The 25466-nt window shown below is 42.1% G+C and overlaps 1 protein-coding gene across 10 annotated transcripts in view; it reads left to right on the top strand.

The window, feature by feature from the left end:
- The window catches only part of LOC110491860 (glucocorticoid modulatory element-binding protein 2), a 33298-nt gene extending 9446 nt beyond the window's left edge, over window positions 1-23852 (top strand). Inside the window, exons 2-10 of one of the 10 annotated variants that reach the window (XM_021565676.3) lie at window positions 5507-5676; window positions 6253-6326; window positions 13040-13164; window positions 13445-13548; window positions 13998-14155; window positions 14237-14311; window positions 14918-15055; window positions 20366-20488; window positions 20670-23852. In XM_021565676.3, the coding sequence (XP_021421351.2) occupies window positions 5546-5676; window positions 6253-6326; window positions 13040-13164; window positions 13445-13548; window positions 13998-14155; window positions 14237-14311; window positions 14918-15055; window positions 20366-20488; window positions 20670-21295 (1554 nt within the window). In that variant the 5' untranslated portion in view covers window positions 5507-5545 and the 3' untranslated portion in view covers window positions 21296-23852. Of the gene's footprint in view, window positions 1-5506; window positions 5677-6252; window positions 6327-13039; window positions 13165-13412; window positions 13549-13997; window positions 14156-14236; window positions 14312-14917; window positions 15056-20365; window positions 20489-20669 lie in introns of all 10 variants that reach the window. The other 9 variants (XM_021565678.3, XM_090202595.1, XM_021565677.3 and 6 more) reach the window with 9 other exon arrangements.
- The last annotated feature ends 1614 nt before the right edge of the window (window positions 23853-25466 follow it).

Here is a 25466-nt window from a genome sequence, read left to right as displayed (position 1 = left end):
CCATGTGTCAATCTCGTTCCACGGAGGGCCGAGTGCAGGCGGGTTTTCCCTTGCTTGTACTTGATTGATGAATTAAGGCCACTGTTAAGTAAGAAACTTCCCCCCACTGGTTGTCTAGTTGAAAGGAAGAAAATAAAACCAGCAGACACTAGGCCCTGGTCAAACTGAGTTTGACACCCCTGGTTTAGACCGTTTGGAAGTTTTTACGGAGTTAACTTTTCTCTTGCTTTTACCGTGCTAGCAGAAGTGATTGCTGTCCTCGTTATGAAATGATCAACTTTACCCTGTATATAGAAAAAATAACATATACACTGATTGTTTAAAGCAGGGACGGGCAAATGGTCCCCTTTTTTGAAAGCCCTCGGATAAATTTCCACAAATATTTATTTATTTAGGAACAGTCGGAGTCTTAACTTACTGTTGCGAGTTAGAAAAGTAAAATATGCAAATTCTAAATTGGGTTGTTGTCATGTCTTTGGCTATGCCGGATTAAGTGATATGTCATGCTATTATATGAAATCCTTTCTCTGTAATTATTATTATCTGATTGAGCTAATCATGTAAATGTAATTTCCTAGAAAGTCAGGGCACCACGAAATAATATTTATAGAGCTGTTTTCTTCCGAATAAACTCTTAAAGACCTAGTAATGTTTTACATCAATAGCAGTCAATATTAATCGTCACCTTGTTTTAGTCTCATCTGAAAGTTGTAAATTCTTGGTTATCTTCACGAAACCTGGCTAACAAGTTAAATTGAGCAATACAATTGGGTTTAATTATTTATTTACTAAATACCTAATTAATCACACAGAATGAATCATACCTTGATTACAAATTACGTCAAAGGAAAATGTCCCTAGTGGACGGAACAGATATGACAGCTGGTTACACAAAGAAAAGGGGGGTTGGGTTTAAGTGAAAGAGCGGAAAGACTGAAGAACAAAGGGAGAAGCGACGCCTTATAGTAAATACAGTATCTTATGCATTCTAAATTACTGCCCATTTGGAAAAGGAAAATGCAATGAATATTTACTCTGAGCTGCGCTTCAATAGGTTGGTGGTAGATGGAAGGCCCAGTTGCCCAAGAGTTCTTCCATCCTTTGAAGAGTGTCTCTGGTGGTGAACGGGAAACGTTGTAGTGTTGTCGTTGTGTGGTAGGCAGGATACTCTGTCTGTCCTCTCCTAGCCCACGTTTACAGCAGCCGCTACTAACTCAACGGCTAGGAGGTATCACTTCTGTAGCGAATAAGAGTTCAAAGTTCATACCATTCGCAACCAAAGCTCACGCTGAGGTTGGCTTCATTCTGTAGTTATTATCTGAAGCCTTCTGACATCGGATCGTCATCCTAATGTACCCGGAACAGGAGGTTACATTTTCGTCAAGGCTTTTATATAGTGGAGGGAGAGAAGGGTGTGTTTCATGTCTCTTCACAGGGCGGGTCACTGATTGAGCAGAGCCCTAACCTTATGAAAACCCAAATCTCTCATTTGGAAGCTAAAATTACATTTAATCTTTTCACCAATTTTATATTCAAACATTTAAATTACACAACAATTCCATGTGAATCTGATAACCATAATGTGTAGACTTTCCACTGTAGAGTTTGTTATCCTATCATTGATGAGAATGTCTCAGATGACAACCGAACTGACAACCGAACTCATATGTTCAACTGGTCGGATTACCAAAATATGGTTCATTTTCCCCCACCTTCTGATGTTCCCAGAATCTCTATGTTAACCAAGGGATTTTCAAATGTCACATCAGTAGGGTAGAGAGAGGAAAAAGGGGGAGAGATATATTTATGACTGTCATAAACCTACCCCCAGGCCAACGTCATGACATTGTGCATTAGCAGTTTCTCTCTTTCTCTCAATTAGCCCATGTCAGCAACATTTGATTATTTATTGCTAAGTTAGTTTAGTGGCCAGCTATAAGCTTGTTATCATGGCCGAAAACAGGCCGGGGGGCCACCAATTTTGTTAGTCGCTCTCACTCAGATAGACTTGTGAGCAACTGCAGCCCCTCATATTGAGTTCAGATTTTTTCGTGCCCCCACCCCCATCAAAGTTGCCCATCTTTATGGTTTAAAGCAGGGGTGTCAAAGTCAAATGGACGGAGGGCCAAATAAAAAAATCAGCTACAAGACGAGGGCCGGACTGTTCGAATGTTCATTGAAACATTTTTAAATGACGCATATAGTCTAGTGAACCTAATTGAACCTACTGAAAACCTAACAAATATATTACAATATGATCAGATAAATAAAGCAATATTTTCTTATGGCTCTGTCAGTAATCTTTAATTTTCAACAGACACAAAAGACAAATTTCCTTTATATAAATATCCCCATAACATGAACATTAAATGAAAGAAACCGGTATTCAAGGCACCATCAGTAGACTATATTTTCTATTTTAGCAAAAGTGGGCTAAATTTACTTCAAAGAAAAAACAATAATAGCAATTTTCTATCATCCACTCAACTGAAATATTTTTAAAATATAATTGGATTGAAATACAAAAAAATAAAGTGCAAAAATCTATTAATCAAAAACAACACTTTGTTTAAGGAGAAGTAACATGCAGTGAAAACAAATATTAAATTTTAACTTTTAAACTTGAACTGAGTAAAAACTCTAAATATGTGATTGCACAGTAATGTTCACTTGTTTGAGGTTGAGGGTGATACTTGGTGGTGTCCCATCTTTTCCACAAGTTCATCAATGTTCGGGGTAAGGCTCTGAGCTGAAGAAATCCTCAGAATTGAGTGGAGGTGTTCAGCAGTAAGTCGACTTCTGTGTGATGTTTTGTTCAGGTTCATCAAAGAAAACAGTTGTTCACACAGGTATGTGCTGCCAAACATAGACAACGTTTGAGCAGCCTGGATGCGCAGCTGGGGCATTGTGCCGGGGAGGAAAAGGGCGAACTCCGCAGCACCCACTGCCGCATATTTTGCCCTCAGTGCATCATTGCATTGGAGGTCAATCAACTCCATTTGGAGGTTTGGTGGTGAGCTTTCCACGTCAACAGCAAATGGGTTACCGAGCAGTTCCAACCTGCTTTTTTGTGCTTCAAAGTCAGCAAATCGGCGTCGAAAGTCAGCGGCAAGCATACCTATTTTATCAGCCAACTGTGTGCTCGGGAACGCACTGGTAGAGAGCTTCTCTTTCATGGTCTGGCAGCTGGGAAAGTGGCTCAAATTTTCTTTCCGCATCTGCGTCTCCCACAGAGTCAGTTTGGTTTTAAATGCCTTCACTGTACTGTACATATCAGAGATGACACGATCCCGACCCTGCAGCTGCAAGTTTATTGCATTCAGATGACTCGTAATGTCACACAGAAAAGCCATTTCACACAGAAACATTTCGTCTCGGAGTTGTGTTGTGTCTTTCCCTTTGCTGTCCAAGAACAGACAAATCTCCTCACGAAGCTCGAAACATCTTTGAAGCACCTTTCCCTGGCTTAGCCATCGCACCTCTGTGTGATAAGGCAAATCACCATGCTCCGTTTCTAACTCCGTCAGAAATGCCTTGAACTGGCGGTGATTCAAACCTTTGGCTCTGATAAAGTTAACTGTGCGCGTGATGATGCTCATTACATGCTCCATTTTCAAGGCTTTACCGCACAACGCTTCCTGGTGTATGATACAATGATAAGCTGTCAGCTCACCTGTCGCGTTTTCCTCTTGCATCTTTTCCCGTATCTTCGCCACCAGTCCGCTCCTGTGTCCACACATCGCAGGTGCTCCGTCGGTTGTCAAACCCACGAGTTTTTCCCAAGGCAGCTCCATCTCATTTACACATCTTGACACCTCTTCATACAAATCATGCCCCGTAGTTGTGCCATGCATAGGACGTAAAGCCAAAAACTCCTCTGTCACGCTTAGGTTGGAGTCCACTCCGCGGATGAAAATTGACAACTGGGCAATGTCAGAAATGTCGGTGCTCTCATCCACAGCCAAGGAATATGCAATAAAATCTTTTCCCTTTTTCACAAGCTGCTCTTTTAGATTGATGGACAACTGGTCTACTCTCTCGGCAATGGTGTTTCTGCTCAGACTCACATTTAAAAAGAGTTGCCTTTTTTCTGGGCAAACTTCGTCACAAACTTTAATCATGCAGTTTTTGATGAAATCCCCCTCCGTAAATGGCCGGGCTGATTTAGCGATCTCTTCTGCCAAAATAAAACTGGCCTTGACAGCAGCCTGGCCTTGTGATTTGGCTTTTTTGAACAGAGCCTGTCGAGATTTGAGGCCTCGTTTTAATTCCTCTGCCTTTTGTAGCCTTTGTTCCATGTCCATATTCTTGTTTTTGTCCGCGTGTTTCGTTTCATAATGTCGTCTCAGATTATACTCTTTCAGTACCGCCACACTTTCTCCACACAGAAGACACACAGGTTTTCCAGCTACCTTCGTGAACATATACTCCGACTCCCACCTTGTTTGAAACCCCCGGTTCTCAGTATCCACCTTCCGTTTTGCCATTTTTGATGGGTATCTGAAAGTTAATTTTACTGTGATGCTGACGACTGCTGTGCCAATAAATATTGAAATGAAGCAGCCTACTGCTCGGTGCGTCACCTTTGCATTGTGGGAAATGTAGTATTGGTGCGTGTAAAAGATCTGCGGGCTGCCGGCTTGCTGCGGGCCGGTTCTAATAATAAATCAAGATCATCCCAGGGGCCGTAAAAAACCTTCTTGCGGGCCGGATGTGGCCCGCGGGCCTTGACTCTGACATATGTGGTTTAAAGCAAAACTAAACTAAGCCCCGATCAGAAGGTTGCTTAGGATATTCTTTATTCTGCTAAAACACTAACAGTGCATTTGATAATAGCCTAACAAATTGCATTGGTTGTCACTCAACTAATAAAGCCTAATATTGCGCAAGCCATTTTACAAACATTTTGAATGCTCAAGGGGACGCACAGCCTACCTCTTGTTGGTCAGCGGAGCGTACAGTACACAGTTTAACTAGGCAACTGATATTGCTTGGGATTGTTTGGAATGCAAAATGACTTATTGATCAATGACTGTCAGCACAGTTACATGCTCAGTTCGACGCTGAAGGAGAAAATGCATCAGTTGTCACAAAAGACTAGGTATTTTTGGATGGTTACAAAAGTGCCTAATGAGAATTATTTTGTGAACTGGTGATTTCTGACCGACGCATGCTACATTTTTAGATCTGTTCGGGGACTGCAGACTGATGCACTCATATCTTAAACATTTGAACCAGGGACTGACGTGTATTGTTGAATAGTTACATCCCTACTAACTAGCTTACATTGCCAAATGGCGGCCTAGGCAGAAGTATGATCAATCACCCCTGAAAGGCCAGTTGGTGGTAGCCATAGTGAAGAGACCTAGTACACTTCTTTCCATTACTAATAATAGCCCACCCCATATATCATACAAGCTAAACCAGCCTAAAAGACATTGAAGGGAGATGTGCTCTGGAATGTCAAATTTCATCATTAGCACAGAACTGTGTCTGTTTTGCTCAGTGAGACCTCACCCCCCCCCCCCCCCCTCTCCCACTCCCCATGGCATCATCTGAGGTCAATGTTAATGTGGAGGAGGTGGTAGTCGTGACAACGCCGGATGGAGCAGGGGAGGGCTCGGCTGCAGAGGTGGTGAAGACTGTGCTGGTGGCTACAGAGCTGACCCAGGCAGGGTGAGTGGTGGTACACACACATTGAGATGAAAGTCCCATGACAGTCCAGACCAATCAGGGAAGTAATTAAAGCCTAAAACAGTGAGTTAATTGTGTGTTTACCATACACACAAACCTCAGTCACTTTGAGTCAGTGATACCCCTTAGCCCTATGCCACAGGATGTTGGTGGCACCTTAATTGGGGAGGACGGGCTCATGGTAATGTCTGGAACGGAATGAGTGGAATTGTATCAAATACATATTTTTTTTCATGTGTTTGATACTCCGTTCGCTCTGTTCCAGCCGTTATGAGCCGTCCTCTTAGCAGCCGCCACTGGCCTTATGTTACATAAGACTATTTGATGAGTTGTTCCTCATCAGGTTACATATATTCAAAAGGTCAACCCTAGTGGTGGTAGTAGGTTTGTAATCAAGCGTACCACAACCAAAGATGGACATAGTCAAGTCTTTGGTAGTGGTACGCTTGATAGTATCTGTCCCCTCTCATCTGGGGTGCTGCATATTGTCTTTGATTTAACACTCACTGAGCTTTGTCTATGGCTTATTGACATATTGGAGTTTCTCTATCTATTCAGGGAGGAACTTACAGATGGAAGCGTGGAGTCAAAAGCCGACGCCACCATCACTGTGACAAAGGAGGCAGTCCTAGGTAAAGTTAACCCATTCACGCAAACTACCTTTAGCGCCTGTTGACGATAGTATCTTCTGGCCGGGGAGGTTTGTTTAGATCCCCGACACTTGCTCTAAACATTAACACTCATCACTTGCGGTACGGTTTTGGAAACCGAAGGAACATATCCTCCATATCAGCAACAATCAATAAAAGGTTTTATTACTACACCTTTTTTATAGGGTCCCCACACTGCCACAGTTCCATGTTGCAGCGCTTGTTTACGGAAAACAAATGAAAGACAGTCGACCTGTGCTAATTAGCTATCTGTGTCGCCAAACACCTGTGTGTAAACCGAAGACTGACACCACAAATGTGTTGTCACTCAACCACTCGGCTGCAACTGTATTAAAACAGTGTACAGTAAGTGTGTATTTAGCATTTTAAATAATTTTGATGTGATATGAAAGCATATGTGGCTTTGTTCTAGAACCGTACCGCAATATGAGAATCAATTCATGTTTAGATGGAGTTTTGCCAGAGCCAATTAGTTTCTAAACAGAACATGTAAGGAGGTCCTTGGACTATAAGGAATAATGTTTGCCTAATAATGGACTGAAGGAGCCTAAGGTAAAGTGTGAAGTTATATGCTGATCAGGACATTGTCACTGCCATGAGCTTGATGATGAATCTAAACATAACTCTGTGATGTTTGTGACCGACTGTTTGGAAACTTATCTAGCGGTATTCATATTGCATTTGTAATAAAAAATATCCCCTGTACCAAAGGACACAGCTAGTTCTGCTGTACAAATTTCTCTAACTTATTCATTGTCCCTCGAGGCAGGCCTATCAAACTAACAATCAAATTCAAATCAAACTTTATTTGTCACATGCGCCGAATACAACGTGTCGACCTTACCGTGAAATGCTTACTTACAAGCCCTTAACCAACAGTGCAGTTCAAGAAAGAGTTAAGAAAATATTTACCAATAAACAAAAGTAAAGGAATAAAAGTAAATAAATAAAATAACAACAGGGGGTACTGGTACCAAGTAAATGTGCAGGGGTACAGCTTAGTCAAGGTAATTTGTACATGTAGATAGGGGTGAAGTGACTATGCATAAATAATAAACAGCGAGTAGCAGCGGTGTAAAAACAAATGGGGGGTGGGGTGATCAATGTAAATAGTTCGGTGGCCATTTGATTTAATTGATCAGCAGTCTTTTGGCTTGGGGGTAGAAGCTGTTATAGGGAGCCTTTTGGTCCTAGACTTGGTGCTCCAGTACCACTTGCTGTGCTGTTAGGGAGCCTTTAGGTCCTAGACTTGGTGCTCCAGTACCACTTGCTGTGCTGTTAGGGAGCCTTTTGGTCCTAGACTTGGTGCTCCAGTACCACTTGCTGTGCTGTTAGGGAGCCTTTTGGTCCTAGACTTGGTGCTCCAGTACCACTTGCTGTGCTGTTAGGGAGCCTTTTGGTCCTAGACTTGGTGCTCCAGTACCACTTGCCATGCAGTAGCAGAGAAAACAGTCTGACTTGGGTGACTGGAGTCAATGACAATTTTTTGGGGCTTTCCTCTGATACCGCCTAGTATATAGGTCCTGGATGTCTCCCAAGGGGGAAAAGGTGTTGTCGTGCCCTCTTCACGACTGTCTTGGTGTGTTTGGACCATGTTAGTTTGTTGGTGATGTGGACACCAAGGAACTTGAATCTAGAGATCGACCGATTTTATGATTTTTCAACGCCGATACCGATTATTGGAGGACCAAAAAAAAACTGTTTTAATCAGCAGATTTTTATATATATATTAGTGCCTTGCGAAAGTATTCGGCCCCCTTGAACTTTGCGACCTTTTGCCACATTTCAGGCTTCAAACATAAAGATATAAAACTGTATTTTTTGTGAAGAATCAACAACAAGTGGGACACAATCATGAAGTGGAACGACATTTATTGGATATTTCAAACTTTTTTAACAAATCAAAAACTGAAAAATTGGGCGTGCAAAATTATTCAGCCCCTTTACTTTCAGTGCAGCAAACTCTCTCCAGAAGTTCAGTGAGGATCTCTGAATGATCCAATGTTGACCTAAATGACTAATGATGATAAATACAATCCACCTGTGTGTAATCAAGTCTCCGTATAAATGCACCTGCACTGTGATAGTCTCAGAGGTCCGTCAAAAGCGCAGAGAGCATCATGAAGAACAAGGAACACACCAGGCAGGTCTGAGATACTGTTGTGAAGAAGTTTAAAGCCGGATTTGGATAGAAAAAGATTTCCCAAGCTTTAAACATCCCAAGGAGCACTGTGCAAGCGATAATATTGAAATGGAAGGAGTATCAGACCACTGCAAATCTACCAAGACCTGGCCGTCCCTCTAAACTTTCAGCTCATACAAGGAGAAGACTGATCAGAGATGCAGCCAAGAGGCCCATGATCACTCTGGATGAACTGCAGAGATCTACAGCTGAGGTGGGAGACTCTGTCCATAGGACAACAATCAGTCGTCTATTGCACAAATCTGGCCTTTATGGAAGAGTGGCAAGAAGAAAGCCATTTCTTAAAGATATCCATAAAAAGTGTCGTTTAAAGTTTGCCACAAGCCACCTGGGAGACACACCAAACATGTGGAAAAAGGTGCTCTGGTCAGATTTTGAACCAAAATTGAACTTTTTGGCAACAATGCAAAACGTTATGTTTGGCGTAAAAGCAACACTGCTCATCACCCTGAACACACCATGCCCACTGTCAAACATGGTGGTGGCAGCATCATGGTTTGGGCCTGCTTTTCTTCAGCAGGGACAGGGAAGATGGTTAAAATTGATGGGAAGATGGATGGAGCCAAATACAGGACCATTCTGGAAGAAAACCTGATGGAGTCTGCAAAAGACCTGAGACTGGGACGGAGATTTGTCTTCCAACAAGAAAATGATCCAAAACATAAAGCAAAATCTACAATGGAATGGTTCAAAAATAAACATATCCAGGTGTTAGAATGGCCAAGTCAAAGTCCAGACCTGAATCCAATCGAGAATCTGTGGAAAGAACTGAAAACTGCTGTTCACAAATGCTCTCCATCCAACCTCACTGAGCTCGAGCTGTTTTGCAAGGAGGAATGGGAAAAAATGTCAGTCTCTCGATGTGCAAAACTGATAGAAACATACCCCAAGCGACTTACAGCTGTAATCGCAGCAAAAGGTGGCGCTACAAAGTATTAACTTAAGGGGGCTGAATAATTTTGCACGCCCAATTTTTCAGTTTTTGATTTGTTAAAAAAGTTTGAAATATCCAATAAATGTCGTTCCACTTCATGATTGTGTCCCACTTGTTGTTGATTCTTCATAAAAAAATACAGTTTTATATCTTTGTTTGAAGCCTGAAATGTGGCAAAAGGTCCCAAAGTTCAAGGGGGCCGACTACTTTCGCAAGGCACTGTATATATTACAGCAATACTGAATGAACAATGAACACTTCTTTTAACATAATATAATACATAAAATCTATTTAGTCTCAAATAAATAATGAAACATGTCCAATTTGGTTGAAATAATTCAAAAACAGTGTTGGAGAGGAAAGTAAAAGTGCAATATGTGCCATGTAAAAAAGCTAAAGTTTAAGTTCCTTGTTCAGAACATATGAAAGCTGGTGGTTCAATATTCCCAGTTCTTCAATATTCCCAGTTAAGAAATATTAGGTTGCAGTTATTATAGGAATTATGACGTGTCAACTATTTCTCTCTATACCATTTTGTATTTCATATACCTTTTTGACTATTGGATGTTCTAATAGGCACTTTAGTATTGCCAGCCTAATCTCAGGAGTTGATAGGCTTGAAGTCATAAACAGCACTGTGACCAAGCATTGCTAAGAGCTGCTGGCAAACGCAGTAAAGTTTGAATAAATGCTTACGAGCTGCTCAGTCAGACTGCTCTATCAAATATCAAATCATAGACTTAATTAGAATATAATAAACACAGAAATACGAGTCTTTGGTCATTAATATGATCAAATCTGGAAACTATCATATTGAAAACAAAACATTTATTCCTGGTGACATATGGAACCATTCCTTATCTTATTCAACAGGTGGCAACCCTAAGTCTAAATATTGCTGTTACATTGCACAACCTTCAATGTTTTGTCATAATTATATAAAATTCTGGCAAATTAGTTCGCAACGAGCCAGGCTGCCCAAACTGTTGCATATACCCTGACTCTGCGCAAGAGAAGTGACACAATTTCCCTAATTAATATTGCCTGCTAACATTAATTTCTTTGAACTAAATATGAAGGTTTCAAAAAATATATAGTTCTGTGTATTGATTTTAAGAAAGGCATTGATGTTTATGGTTAGGTATATTCGTGCAACGATTGGGTGATTTAACAAAGGCGCATTCATGAAAAAAGCATGTTTGACGAATTAGGCTGTGATTCGATAAATTAACAGGCACCGCATTGATTATATGCAATGCAGGACAAGCTAGTTAACCTAGTAAGATCATCAACTATGTGTAGTTAACTAGTGATTATGTGAAGATTGATTGTTTTTTATAAGTTTAATGCTAGCTAGCAGCTTACCTTGGCTCCTTGCTACACTCACGTAACAGGTGGTCAGCCTGCCACGTAGGTTCCTCACGGAATGCAATGTAATTGGCGTCCAAAAATGCTGATTACCGATTGTTCTGAAAACTTGAAATCGGCCCTAATTAAATCGGCCATGCCATCGGTCGACCTCTACTTGAGACTCTCGACCCGCTCCACTACAGCCCTGTCGATGTTAATGGGGGCCTGTTGTCCACGATAAGCTCCTTTGTCTTACTCACATTAAGGGAGAAGTTGTTGTCCTGGCACTACACTGCCAGGTCTCTGACCTCCTCCCTATAGGCTGTCTCAATGAAAGATTTTTACCTTGTCAGCTCAGGGATTCGATTTTGCAACCTTTTGGTTACTAGTCCAACGCTCTAACCACTAGGCTACCTGCCGCCCCAGCATTCTCACATAGGTGTTCCTTTTGTCCAGGTGAGAAAGGGCAGTGTGGAGTGTGATTGAGATTGTGACATCTGTTGGGGCGGTATGCGAATTGGAGTGGGTCTAGGAGGATGCTGTTGATGTGAGGCATGACCAGCCTTTCAAAGCACTTCATGGCTACCGTGAGTGTTACGGGCGGTAAACATTTAGGCAGGTTGCTTTTGCTTTCTTGGGCAAAGGAACTATGGTGGTCTCCTTGAAACATGTAGGTATTATAGAATCGGTCAGGGAAGCGTCTGGGTTTCCCTTTGTAGTCCGTAACAGTTTTCAAGCCATGCCGCATCCAACGAGCGTCAGAGCTGGTGTAGTATGTTTCAATCATAATACTGTATTGCCGCTTTGCTTGTTTGATGGTTCATCTGAGGGCATAGCAGGATTTCTTATAAGCGTCCGGATTAGTCTCCCGCTCCTTGAAAGTGGCAGCTCTAGCCTTTACCTCGATGCGGATGTTGCCTGTAATCCACTGCTTCTGGTTGGGATATGTACGTACGGTCACTGTGGGGAGGAAGTCGTTGATGCACCTATTGATGAAGCCGGTGGTATACTCCTCAATGCCATTAGATGAATCCCGGAACATATTCCAGGCTGTGCTAGCAAAACAGTCCTGTAGCGAAGCACCCATGTCATCTGACCACTTTCGTATTGAGCGAGTCACTGGTACTTCCTGTTTTAGTTTTTGCTTGTAAGCAAGAATCAGGAGGATATAATTATGGTCAGATTTGCCCAATGGAGGGCGGGGGAGAGCTTTGTTTGCATCTCTGTGTGTGGAGTAAAGGTGATCCTCTGGTTAGAAATGTTACATGCTGGTAGAAATGTAGGTAAAATGGATTTGTTTGCCTGCATTAAACTCCCCGGCCATTAGGAACGCTGTTTTTGGATGTGCATTTTCTTGTTTGCTTATAGCCTTATACAGTTGGTTGAGTGCTGTCTTAGTGACAGCATCGTCTTTTTCTGTGGTAAATAGACAGCCACAAATAATATAGATAGTGTGGTCTACAGCCTATCATAAGTTACTCTACCTCAGGTGAGCAATACCTAGAGACTTCTTTAATATTAGACATCGCACACCAGCTGTGATTGACAAAAAGACACACACCCCCACCCCTCGTCTTACCAAACGTAGCTTCTCTGTCTTGCTGGTGCATGGAAAATTCTGCCAGCTCTATATTATCTGTGTCATCGTTCAGCCATGACTATGTGAAAAACAAGATATTATGTACCGTTTTTAGGATAATCTTGATTTTAGGTCATTGATTTTATTTTCCAATGATTGCATGTTGGCCAATAGAACGGAAGGCAGTGATGGTTTACTCGTTCGCCTACGATTTCTCAGAAGGCAGCCTGACCTCCGCCCTCTTTTTCTCCCGTCTTTTTTTTTTTCATGCAAATTATGTGGATTTGGGCCTGTTCCCGAGAAAGCAGTATTTCCTTCATGTCGGACTCGTTAATGGAAAAAGTTTCTTCCAGTTCGAGGGAAGTAATCCCTGTTCTGATATTCAGAAGTTATTTTCGGTCATAAGAGATGTTAGCAGCAACATTATGTACAAAATAAGTTGCAAAAAAACTAACAAAATAGCACAGTTGTAAAACGTCAGCCATCCCCTCCGGCACCATTCTACTTCCCTAAACCATCACTTTGTTTTTGTAAAGTGGCTGTGTGCATGTCTTAAATGATCAAATTAATTAAATGCTGGCATGTAATCTGCCTCTCTGTCTGAGCAGTGAAGCTGTCAGATGAGATGGATGTGGAAGCTGATTTGGTCTACCCAATCACTTGTGGGGATGTGAAGGGCACCCTGGTCTGGAAGAAGTTTGTTTGCCCTGGCATCAACATCAAATGTGTCCAAGTATGTCTGATTTAACCCACTTTTTAGCCATTTTAGCCAAGTTCAACTCAGTCTTTCATAGTCCTATCGAATCATCATTTTGAGGTTTATTATCCCCATGATATGCGCACAAAGAGAGGGACCATGGAGGTACCAGGTCATGTTCATTTGGCCCTAAACAAAAAAAAAAAAAACAGGCTGAACTTGTCCAATAAGAAGCGCTTGTTTTCTTTTACACCATTTTGCTACGATGTGCACTCATGAATAAGACCGACATCATCGGGGTCAATCTCTGTTCCAGTTCAATGAGCATCTCATCAGTCCCAAGGAATTTGTCTATCTGGCTGGGAAATCTACATTGAAGGACTGGAAGAGAGCCATTCGCGTGAACGGCACTATGATCAGGTCAGTTGCTTCGAAGGGATGCAAACTTGGATTTTCACAAAGAATTTACAACGTGAACCGTATGGTTCTCCATGCAAGAATTGAGTAGAGTTCTCTAAATTCACACTAAGTTCACACTGTCAGTCTGCAAAATGGATTATCAATCATTTTGCAGTTCTGAAATGTGCCACACGATGGCACTGTAACATAAAATAAATGAAGGGTGCTTCCATGGCACAAGTTTAGTAAGGCCTGGGTCGTTTCAAATGGGCTTTCAAATGGGCTGAAACAGGGAAGGGTCTATCTGGACTGAATAAGAAATGCTTATTTTTGCTTTCAGTTGTAAAATGTTTTAAATAGTTTTCCATTGCATGCCCTAATGAACGTGACACTGCACTTTGTCGGGAGATAAGACTTTCTCTGATGCTGTCTGGCAGCTGATTAATGGTGTATGATATAATTCCCCATAGGAAAATCATGGACTCGGGCGAGTTGGATTTCTACCAGCACTCCAAGGTGTGTTCCAACACCTGCCGCAGTACTAAGATTGACCTGGTGGGGACCAGAGTGTCACTCAGCAGCCAGCAGGCCACCGAATATGTTCCTGTCACTCCTTCCTTATCTGACGGTAAACACTCTCACATCCTAGTCTTTGGAAAGGATTGTGTAACATTTGAGGTGTTCAAAGCTTACCATGATGTCATTCTAGTGAACGGATCACCGGCCATGTTTCCAACAGAGGTATCATCAGACGACACCACGGAATGGGTCACGGCCATAGGAGGTGAGTTTTAACTGACCACTTTGCTTAGAAATTAGGCTAGATTACTTTAGACGTTCAATAATCAGACACTCAATAGCGTAATGGCCCCACTGCTTTTCCAATCACATGACAGTGCACTTAGATCTGTTGACAGTTATAATTGTGATCATGATGTACACTTATTTCTTTAATCAATCTCTTTTTACTGTAGAGGTTTTCAAATCTCTTTGGGCACCTGCAGACGTTCCATGTATTTGAACTATTCCACAGCTAGCCCACCTAATTCAACTTGTCAACCTATATATGGGTCATGCATACATACATACATACATACATACATACATACATACATACATACATACATACATACATACATACATACATACATACATACATACACAGAAGTATGTGGATACCCCTTCGGATTAGTGGATTTGGCTATTCAGCCACAGTTGTTGCTGACAGGTGTATAAAATTGAGCACACCGCCATGCAATCTCCATAGACAAACATTGGCAGTAGAATGGCCTAACTTGAAGAGCTCAGTGACATTCAACGTGGCACCGTCATAGGATGCCACCTTTCCAACAAGTCAGTTCATCAAATTCCTGCCCTTGCTTTGTTTCAGAGGATTCTGTGACCTTCTGGAAGGGTCTGAAGGAGGCTGGGTTGCTGGAGGAAGTGGTGGAGGACTTCCAGAAGGAGATTCAGGAGGTGCTAAAGGGAATGCAGGAGCGCATCACCGAGCCTCCCCTGCAGGTCAATGGTCAGTGGAGCTTCTCTCAATTCAATTATCTGTGTGTGTGTATGTATAATATAAGATGGTGCCGAAGAACATGGCTGACGTTTTACATTCTCCCAACCAATTGTGCTATTTTGTTGGGTTTTTTGGGGGTTTTGTATAACTTATTTTTTTTACTTATTGTGGACATAATGTTGCTGCTATTGTCTCTTATGACCGAAAATAATTTCTGGACATCAGAAAAGCAATTACTCACTGCGGACTGGAAGAAACTTTTTCCTTTAACGAGTCCGACATCCTGCTTTCACTGGAATAGGCCCAGATCCATGCCTTTTACGTGAAGAAAAGACTATCGTGCAATCATTGGAAAATAAAATTGATGACCTACGATTTAAGATTATCCTACCAACGGGACATTAAAAACTGTAACATCTTATGTTTCACCGAGACGTGGCTGAATGAAGATTCGGACAATGTAGAGCCTAGTGGGATTTTCCATGCACCGGCAGAACAGAGACGCTACCTCTGGTAAGACGAGGGGTGGGGGTATGTGTCGTTTTGTCAAAAACAGCTGGTGCGAAATGTCTAATATTAAAGAAGTCTTGTGGTATTGCTCACCTGAGGTATAGTACCTTATGATAAGCTGTAGACCATACTATCTACCAAGAGTACTCATCTGTATTATTTGTAGCCGTCTATTTACCACCACAAAGCGAAGCTGGCACTAAGACCGCTCTCTACCAACTCTATAAGGCCATGAGCAAAGAAGAAAATGCTCACCCAGAAGCGGCGCTCCTAGTGGCCGGGGACTTTAATGCAGGCAAACTTAAATCAGTTTTACCTTTTCTTTTTTTGCAACCAGGGGAAAATAAATCGTAGACCACCTTTATTCCACACACAGAGATGCATACAAAGCTCTCCCCCGCCCTCCATTTGGCAAATCTGACCATAATTATATCCTCCTGATTCCTGCTTACAAGAAAAAACTAAAGCAGGAAGTACCAGTGACTCGCTCAATATGGTCAGATGACGCAGATGCTACACTACAGGACTGCTTTGCTAGCACAGACTGGAATATGTTCCGGGATTCATCCAATGGCATTGAGGAATACACCACCTCAGTCATCGGCTTCATCAATAAGTGCATCGACGACGTCATCCCCACAATGACTGTACGTGCATATCCCAACCAGAAGTCATGGATTACAGGCAACATCCGCATCGAGCTAAAGGCTAGAGCTGCCGCTTTCAAGGAGTGGTGGTGACAGTGTTTCCTAGCCTCAGTGTAGAGGACAGCTGGGAGGTAATGCACTTATTCTCCTTTAGTGTCCCAAAACGGTTTGGAATTAGTGCTACCGAATGCAAATTTCTGTTTGAAAAAGCTAGCCTTAGCTTTCCTAACTGACTGAGTATATTGGTTCCTGACTTCCCTGATACGTTGCATATCGCGGGGGCTATTCGATGCTAATGCAGAACGCCACAAATGTTTTTGTGCTGGTCAAGGGCAGTCAAGTCTGGGGTGAACCAAGGGCTGTATCTGTTCTTAGTTCTACATTTTTTTGAAAGGGGCATGCTTATTTAGATGGCGAGGAAAGCACTTTTAAAGAATAACCAGGCATCCTCTACTGACGGGATGAGGTCAATATCCTTCCAGGATACCCGGGCCAGGTCAATTAGAAAGGCCTGCTCGCTGAAGTGTTTTAGGGAGCGTTTGACAGTGATGAGGGGTGGTTGACCACAGACCCATCACGCACGCAATGAGGCAGTGATCGCTGAGATCCTTGTTGAAGACAGCAGAGGTGTATTAGATGGAAAGTTGGTCAAGATGATATCTAAGAGGGTGCCCATGGTTACGAATTTAGGGTTGTACCTGGCAGGTTCCTTAATAATTTGTGTGAGATTGAGGGCATCTAGCTTACATTGTAGGACAGCCGAGGTGTTAATTATATCCCAGTTTAGAGTGTGCTAGAGTTTAGAGTGTGCACACTCTAATCCCAGTTTAGAGTGTGCTAAAGCAGTGAATAAAACAAACTTCGGGAGGAGGCTTCTAATGTTGACTTCGGTAACCGGTTTCATGCATGTTAACCAATGAGAGCGCCTGGGGAATGGTGGTGCTGGGGGCTGCAAGGCCTGGGGTGACCTCTACATCACCAGAAGAAGGGGGTTCCAGTTCTAAAGTATAAAAGTAGCAGATCCGTACCACATTGGGTGAGGTGGGTTGCAGGAGAGTATTCAGTCCGTAGATGGAAAGTGAGATTAAAATATATATATACAGTGCCTTGCGAAAGTATTCGGCCCCCTTGTATTTTTTTGTGAAGAATCAACAACAAGTGGGACACAATCATGAAGTGGAACGACATTTATTGGATATTTCAAACTTTTTTAACAAATCAAAAACTGAAAAATTGGGCGTGCAAAATTATTCAGCCCCTTTACTTTCAGTGCAGCAAACTCTCTCCAGAAGTTCAGTGAGGATCTCTGAATGATCCAATGTTGACCTAAATGACTAATGATTATAAATACAATCCACCTGTGTGTAATCAAGTCTCCGTATAAATGCACCTGCACTGTGATAGTCTCATATATATAAAATGATATGTGCAGGACGGGACAAGACAAAAACACACGTCCGACTGCTACGCCATCTTGGAAACAACCTGTTAGTGAGCATTTCTCCTTTGTCAGATAATTGATCCACCTGACAGGTGTGGCATATCAAGAAGCTGTTTAAAACCTGTTTGGGATAAGGGGCAGCATTGGGAAGTTTGGATGAAAAGCGTGCCCAGGGTAAACTGGCTGTTACTCAGGCCCAGAAGCTAGGATATGCATATAATTAGTAGATTTGGATAAAAATACACTAAACATTTCTAAAACTGTTAAAATAATATCTGTGTATAACAGAACTCATATGGCAGGTGAAAACCTGAGAAATATCCACCAGGAAGTGGGAATTCTGAGGTTTGTAGTTTAAGTGGAAGCCTATCCAATATCCAGTGTCTGTGGGGTCAGATTGCACTTCCTAAGGCTTCCAGTAGATGTCAACAGTCTTTAGAAGTTATTTCAGGCTTCTATTGTGAAAGGGGAGAGAATAAGACCACTCAGCGTAAGTGGCTCAGCTGAAAGCCATGAGTTGTTTGTCGCGCGTTGTTGGTTCTTTCTTTTCTATTGTCAACGCTGTTGTCCGGTTGAAATAATATTGAATATTTATGATAAAAAAGATCCTAAGGATTGATGACAGACATCGTTTGACATGTTTCTACTAACTTTAATGGAACTTTTGACTTTTTGTCTGGATGTTGTGCCCGCGCTTTGTGCATATGGATTACTGAACTAAATGCGCAAACAAAAATTAGGTTTTTGGACATAAAGATTAACTTTATCGAACAAAACAAACATTTATTGTGTAACATCAAGTCCTGTGAGTGCCACCAGATGAAGATCAAAGGTAAGTGATTAATTTTAATGCTATTTCTGACTTTTGTGGCTGGTTTTTGTGGCTAGGTGCTGTCCTAACATAATCGCATGGTGTGCTTTCGCCGTAAAGCCTTTTTGAAATCGGACACTGTGGTTGGATTAACAAGAAGTTTATCTTTAAAATGGTGTATAATACGTGTATGTTTGAGGAATTTTAATTATGACATTTCTGTTTGAATTTGGCGCCCTGCAATTTCACTGTCTGTAGGCCAGGTGTTCCGCTAGCGGAACTCCCTTCCCAGAAAGGTTAAACAGCATGACCATTACACAGGTGCACCTTGTGCTAGAGACACAAAAGGCCACTCTCAAATGTGCAGTTTTGTCAACACAATGTCAGATGTCTCAAGTTGAGGGAATATGCCAATTGCACGCTGACTACAGGAATGTCCACCAGAGATGTTGCCAGATAATGGAATGTTAATTTCTCAACCATAAGCCACCTCCAACATTTTATTAGAGACTTTAGCAGTAAGTCCAACCAGCCTCAAAACCGCAGAACACGGGTTTACATAACCAAAGAATTTCTGCACAAAATGTCAGGGTCTTGAACTGACTGCAGTTTGGTGTCGTAACTGACTTCAATAGGCAAATGCTCACCTTCTATGGCCACTGGCACGCCAGATGAATCCTGGTTTCAACTGTAGCAGGCAGATGGCAGACAGTGTCGATGGTGCCGTGTGGGCGAGACGTTTTCTGACAACGTGACGAGATCCTGAGGCTCATTGTCATGCCATTCATCCACCGCCATCACCTCATGTTTCAGCATGATAATGCATGGCCACATGTCGCAAGGATCCGTACACAATTCTGTGAAGCAGAAAATGTCTGTTGTTCCATGACCTGCATACTCACCAGACATGTCACTCATTGAGTATGTTTGGGATGCTCTGCATCGACATATACGACAGCGTGTTCCAGTTCCCGCCAATATCCAGCAACTTCACACAGCCATTTGAAGAGGAATGGGACACCATTCCACTGGCCACATTTGAAGGGGTATCCACATACTTTTGTGTATACAGTGCATTCGGAAAGTATTCAGACCCCTTTACTTTTTCCACCTTTTAAGCTACAGCCTTATTCTAAAATGGATGATTTTTCTATACAATACCCCATGATGATAAAATGAAAACCTTTTTTTTTATGTTTGCAAATGAATATTTTTTTTTTAAAAACATGACTTTATTTACATAAGTATTCAGACCCTTTGCTATGAGACTTGAAATTGAGCTCAGGGGCATCCTGTTTCCATTGATCATCCTTGTTTCTACATATATGTATTTTCTTTTTAGTTTTTGGTACTTTTACCCCTTTTTTCTCCAGAGCCATGTGTCATCCGAAACACGGCCCTGTCAAGCCGTACTGCTTCTTGACACAGTGCTCACTTAACCCGGAAGCCAGCCGCACATCTTTGGGCACCGCCAACGACAATGAGTAACAGGCAATTTACTTTGGGCACTTCAGTCAGGCGGAAATAGTGAAAAAAGGACCCGACCCCTAACAAGTCACTTAAAGCATGATTTGATGGTCATTACTTTTTTTTTTACATGAAAGGATGGGTTAACTTGGCCCCACAGATAATTGATCTGCAATTGACCTTAAGTTTCAGTCATGGGATTTTTTGTTTTAACCCCTGGGAGGGTCTTATAATAAGACAAAATAAACAAAGATGGTTCTGCTTGAATGTTGTATGTGCTAAAACAAAAATTGAAACTTAAACAAGGACTTTGTTCAGAAATGTTTCCCCCATTTGTTGAATATAGTCATGTGGGATCTGTTTTTCTGCTGTCCTAATGCCATTCTCACTTCAATCCTGTCTTTTCATGCTCCTACTCTCTGTGTTGGACTATGTCTTCTCAGATGCTGTGCTGCTGAACAATATAGTGCAGAACTTCGGCATGCTCGACTTGGTTAAGAAGGTGCTAGCCAGTCACAAGAGCCAGATGGACCGACATAGGGAGCAGTATTCACACAGTCTTGTCGGTGAGTTAAATTCTCACAATAACATTCTTCATTATTTTGCCTTTGAGCCCTTTGTGTTATGAGGATTTCCTAGATTTCACTATTTTCGTTGCAGCTGGCTTAGAAGCAGCTCCTTTTGCAAATAATGTGAAATGTTACTGTTTTGCGTTGTGTATTAAGTTTGGCCCGTCTTTTTCCGTAGCTCTGGAGCAGCAGTGTGACGAGCACAGGAAACGTGCCAAGGAGTTAAAGAGCAAATCCCAACACCTCAACAACGTCCTCATGACCCTAACTCCCGTGGCCGTGCCGTCCACGCCCAAACGCCCACGCCTCACCCGCGCTGTCTCGGGCCCTGCCGTTATGTCCAGTGCCCCCACCCAGATCACCCTGCCCCTCACCCAGCTGGCAGGCCTGCCTGCTGGGTGCAAAGTGCTCTCGGTGGGGGGAGCCGGTGCCGGCCAGCAGACCTACACAGTGCTGACCTCCCCCACGGGCGAGCTGGGGCCAGATGCCTCCAATCTGACTGTACTCTCCACGGCCGCCGCTGTTCAGGAGGGTGCACCCACCACTTCAGCCTTCGTCAAGATGGTCAGCTCAGGCTATCAGCTGATCACGCTGCCTGCCGCGTTGAGCACCCAGCTACAGGGCCTGGCTGGGGGCACGGCCCAGGGCACCACTACCATGATGGCAGTACCTATGGGTAACAACGCACTGCAGAGCACGGCGGCAGTGGTCACAGCATTGGGGAGACGGGTGGAAGTTCATGTGCAGGAGGGTGTGGCACCAGAGACTGAGGAGCAGGAGGCGAAGGAGACGGTGGAGAGTTAGAGAGATGTACTCCTCCTGTAGTGTTAAAAACACGTTGGGGACTCCTCACAGGTTTGGAGTGCAAGTACTGGAACCAGTGCCTAGGTCTAGTGGTGTTGAACTATGAAGGACCCATATCAGTAAAGATTACTTAAAATGTATAACTACATGCACTGCTCATTTTACTCAAAGTGTGTGTGTGTGTGTGTAGAGGTGAAAATGTCTGTGCAGAATTGAGTTTGGAATTCATAAGTGTATATTTTTATAACCATGCAAGTAGATGCCGACTCTGCTCAAAAACCATGATCTTAGTTATTCTCAGGTGTCCATTTTCACTGGGGTGTAGGTGCCATGTTCACATTATCTCTTTACATTGTGCTAAAAATGTAAATTCTACAATGCTCATCTTTCAACATCAGAATGTTTTTCCATTTCAACATTTTATAACTTTTTGTTCAATATTACAATGCATTTTATTATATAGTTAATATTTTTTAACAAATGGAAAGTGTTGAACTTGTTAGTGTACTCTGTAAATTAATTGTATAAATTCTTAAATCTAGCCATTACTGGAAAACTTGAAGTATTTGGCATTTGTTTTTATTTCTAAACCAGTTGTTCAATTCACCATGAAATCAACTTTTAATAGCTTTGTGTAACATTTCTTCTGACCAGAAAAGGCGTTGAGTTGTGAATTTCAGTCTTCTCATTAACTTAAATGACATGGATCATGAAAGGGCAAATCAAATGCAACCTTGAACAGTGCGTCCACATGATCATGACCCTCGCTTGATGGGCAAGCATACAAGCTAGGCTACATGACTGTTAAACTCTCCGTCTGGTCGCGCTGCAATGAAATACTGTAGGTAAGCTTAAGTTTGTATATGGCCCTGTTTTTACACAATGTTTTTCTATTTAAACTTTACTCATGCTCGTTACACGCTCTGAAAGCTGTTATTGTACTGCATCGGTCTGTTACAATAGCCAATGTTTACTATGCATGTTTTCAGACCTGTCTCTAATATGCCACTAGCCCCGCACCTTGATTTCAGAACATGCCGGTAGGGAGTGCTGAAGGGTTTATTTTGCTTCTCCAGATATTCCTTTATTATTTTCCCCTAACCCTACCTCCACTAATTGGAGTAAACTAATGGACAACAACACTTAGGCTTCAACTTCCAGCTTATACATGTCCAAGCTGACATACTATATCAATTTTACGGACGCAGTATATTTAAGCAATAAGGCCCGAGGAGGAGTGGTATATGGCCAATATTCCATGTCTAAGGGCTGCTCTTATGCACAACAAAACACGGAGTGCCTGGATACAGGCCGTATACTGCCATATATCTCAAACCCCCGAGGTACCTTCATGTAATATGAGCTGTAAAATTAAATGTTTTGTTCATACCCGTGGTATACGGTCTGATATACCACGGCTGTCAACCAATCAGCATTCAGTGCTCGAACCACCCAGTTTAGGATTTACAATAGTTATCTTTTGTTTAGTTTTAGTCCCATCCTTCAGCTCCCCTCAACCCCTCCCATCTATCTCTGAAGACCATCCAGTTGTGATTTCTACTTGCCATATTTTTCAACTTTGCTGTTTCACAAAAGTTCTGAACCTATATGAATTTTACGGATACAGTATATTTTACATTTGTTTTCTTGTTATCCAGATACTCATCTTTGGCCAGTGACTGCCGACAGGTGCGTTGCACTTGGTTTTGGGTGCATAGAGCAAATTAAATCGGATGGCATCAACCGTGAATAACCGTTCATTGTTGAGTTTGATTTTCCCTTTCGTGATGGGAACTTTATGTTCAAAGTTCAAAACATTTTGATTGGAATGCCAATTTCAAGAATCAATCGGTGAACTTCAAAGACTACAACAGTTGATTCAATATGAATCATTCCAGCTGACTCATGATTGTGAATGCAAGGAAAGGTGCTCTCCATGATGCTGAAATGCACCACGAGCCTATCTGCATTGGTACTCCAATGTCCAATGCTCCACGCTGTCCTCTTGGCAATGTAGGGCTACTCGTCCACAAGATGGTGCTAGTGCCAATTTCACTCATCAGCATTCCATTTAGTTGGGTGATTGATTTTAAGAAATGTATTGTTGAACATCGATTATAAATGAAAACACCAAAGGTCCTCATCATCCTCTGTTCGCTATGCTGCAGGCCTGTAGGCCATGTTTTTGCTGTTGTTGGTGTTCTTCTCGTTTGTTGAAATATTGCAGTTGTCTCAGAACCACAAGTCTAAAAAAAATCAAATGTATCAAATGAGATCAACTTTGACACCTAAAGACGTTTAGTGTTACAGGTTGTTGGCGGTGCCCAAAGATGTGTGTATTTACGCGTTTGGTCACCTTTGGCACTACAAGGTGAATGGCAAGATGTCCATTGGATTACATTTTGGGGGGGGATTTTTTCTATGGTGACCCGTCATTCAGGGCTTAGCAAAAAAAAATGTGTTGCCTGTTTTTGCATGTTATTTTGGCATTAATACTTGTCACACATCAGTTTGCAAACAATGTAAAAAATAAACAGTTAATAAAGCTGCATACAAACATGGTCTCTTTTTTGCTTTCTTGAGTAAGGCATCTCTAAAATGCAGGTGTTTCAACGTAGCTCCATGCTGTCTGTGGTGGAGGATCAGACAGCAGAAAATCGGGGTAGGGGTTGGTAATGTTCTCTAGTTGTGCCATGATCAGCTCAGTGTTCTGTCACCAATGAGAACACATCACTGCAAAATCTACATTGAGAGCTAGAAAGTTCAAGCCCCCTTGGGTTCTGCCATAGATTTACATTAGAAGTGCCCATCCAAGAAGGCTCAAGGCCATGGGCCACAGATAAAGTTACATAAAATCATGTTATACCATAGCTTTAAGGACTGAGCATGTCAACATCATACTTTCAAAATCTTAGCAAGCTAGACACGCGTGTATGATGTTGACATGGTCAGTCAAATCAAAGCTATGGTAGATACATTTACAAAATCATGTTGTATCTGTGGCCAATGACCTTGAGCCTTATTGGATGGGCATTTCTAATGTAAGTCTATGGTATCATCATCATGTCTACTGGCAAATCCTGTGCAATCCTTGTCATATGAAGAGAAAATTATAGACAATGTATCAGTGCTCATTGGCCAGTGGACATAAACATTACACAAGTTGGAAATCTCAAATTCACAACTATGGTCATCCAACTCAAAATTCCAAGTCGGGAACTCGGGCCTCTTTCTAGGGCTCCGACCCGAAGATCACTGATGTCATGATTTGACCTTGTTTTTTTTCAGTTCCCAGTTATCTTGAAAGCACCATAAATCCAGAGAATGCCAGACTTTGGTGACAAAGTTTAATGACAAAATTTTCCCACAAGAAGGACTGCCGGGCCACCTTCCTGTTCAAGTGAGCACAGCACATCAGTGAGTCCAAAAATGTCTTGTATGCTGCTAAAGTATACAGACACCTTGACTTTTTTCACATTTTGTTATGTTACAGCCTTACATGCTGACCAAACCGCTCGTGCGCATGTTGATTTTGTACCCCCAAACCATACACTGATCACAGGTTGAAATATCAAAACAAACTCTGAACCAATTATATTAACTTGGGGACAGGTCGAAAAGCATTAAACATTTATAGCAATTTAGCTAGCTAGCTTTCTGTTGCTAGCTCATTTCTACACTGACAATTAATCCACATATAAAACGGTAAACCAAATTAGTTTCTTGTCATCTCTCCTCCCTTCAGGCTTATTTTTCTTCTTTGGACTTTATATGGTGGTTGGCAACCAACTTTACGGTGCATCACTACAACCAACTGGAGTGTGGACGTCAGTTCATCTTTCAATCACCCATGTGGGTATATGCTCCCAAAAAAACTATGAGGATATGGCACGTGTATATGCTCCTAAAAACCAATGAGCAGATTTGAGAGGCAGGACATTCAGTGCGTTGAGCGACACAAATAGAACTAAGTTCTATTTTGCCGTCTGGCCACGCAGACGCTCGTGAGCGCAATGATTGAATAACATGTATGTGTACATTTATTTTGCAACGCTCACGCACTCGACGTGTCCGGTCTGGTCAGCATGTTATTCTAAAATTGATTACATTCGGTTTTTTCTCTCTCCATGCTACACACAACACCCCATAGTGACAAAGTGAAAACAGGGTT

This window comes from Oncorhynchus mykiss, chromosome 16, assembly GCF_057628025.1.
Source record: "Oncorhynchus mykiss isolate SJ-2025 chromosome 16, ASM5762802v1, whole genome shotgun sequence".
Lineage (NCBI taxonomy): Eukaryota > Metazoa > Chordata > Actinopteri > Salmoniformes > Salmonidae > Oncorhynchus > Oncorhynchus mykiss.
Note: the sequence above shows the minus strand (reverse complement) of the source record. Positions and strands in the feature narration are given on the sequence as shown.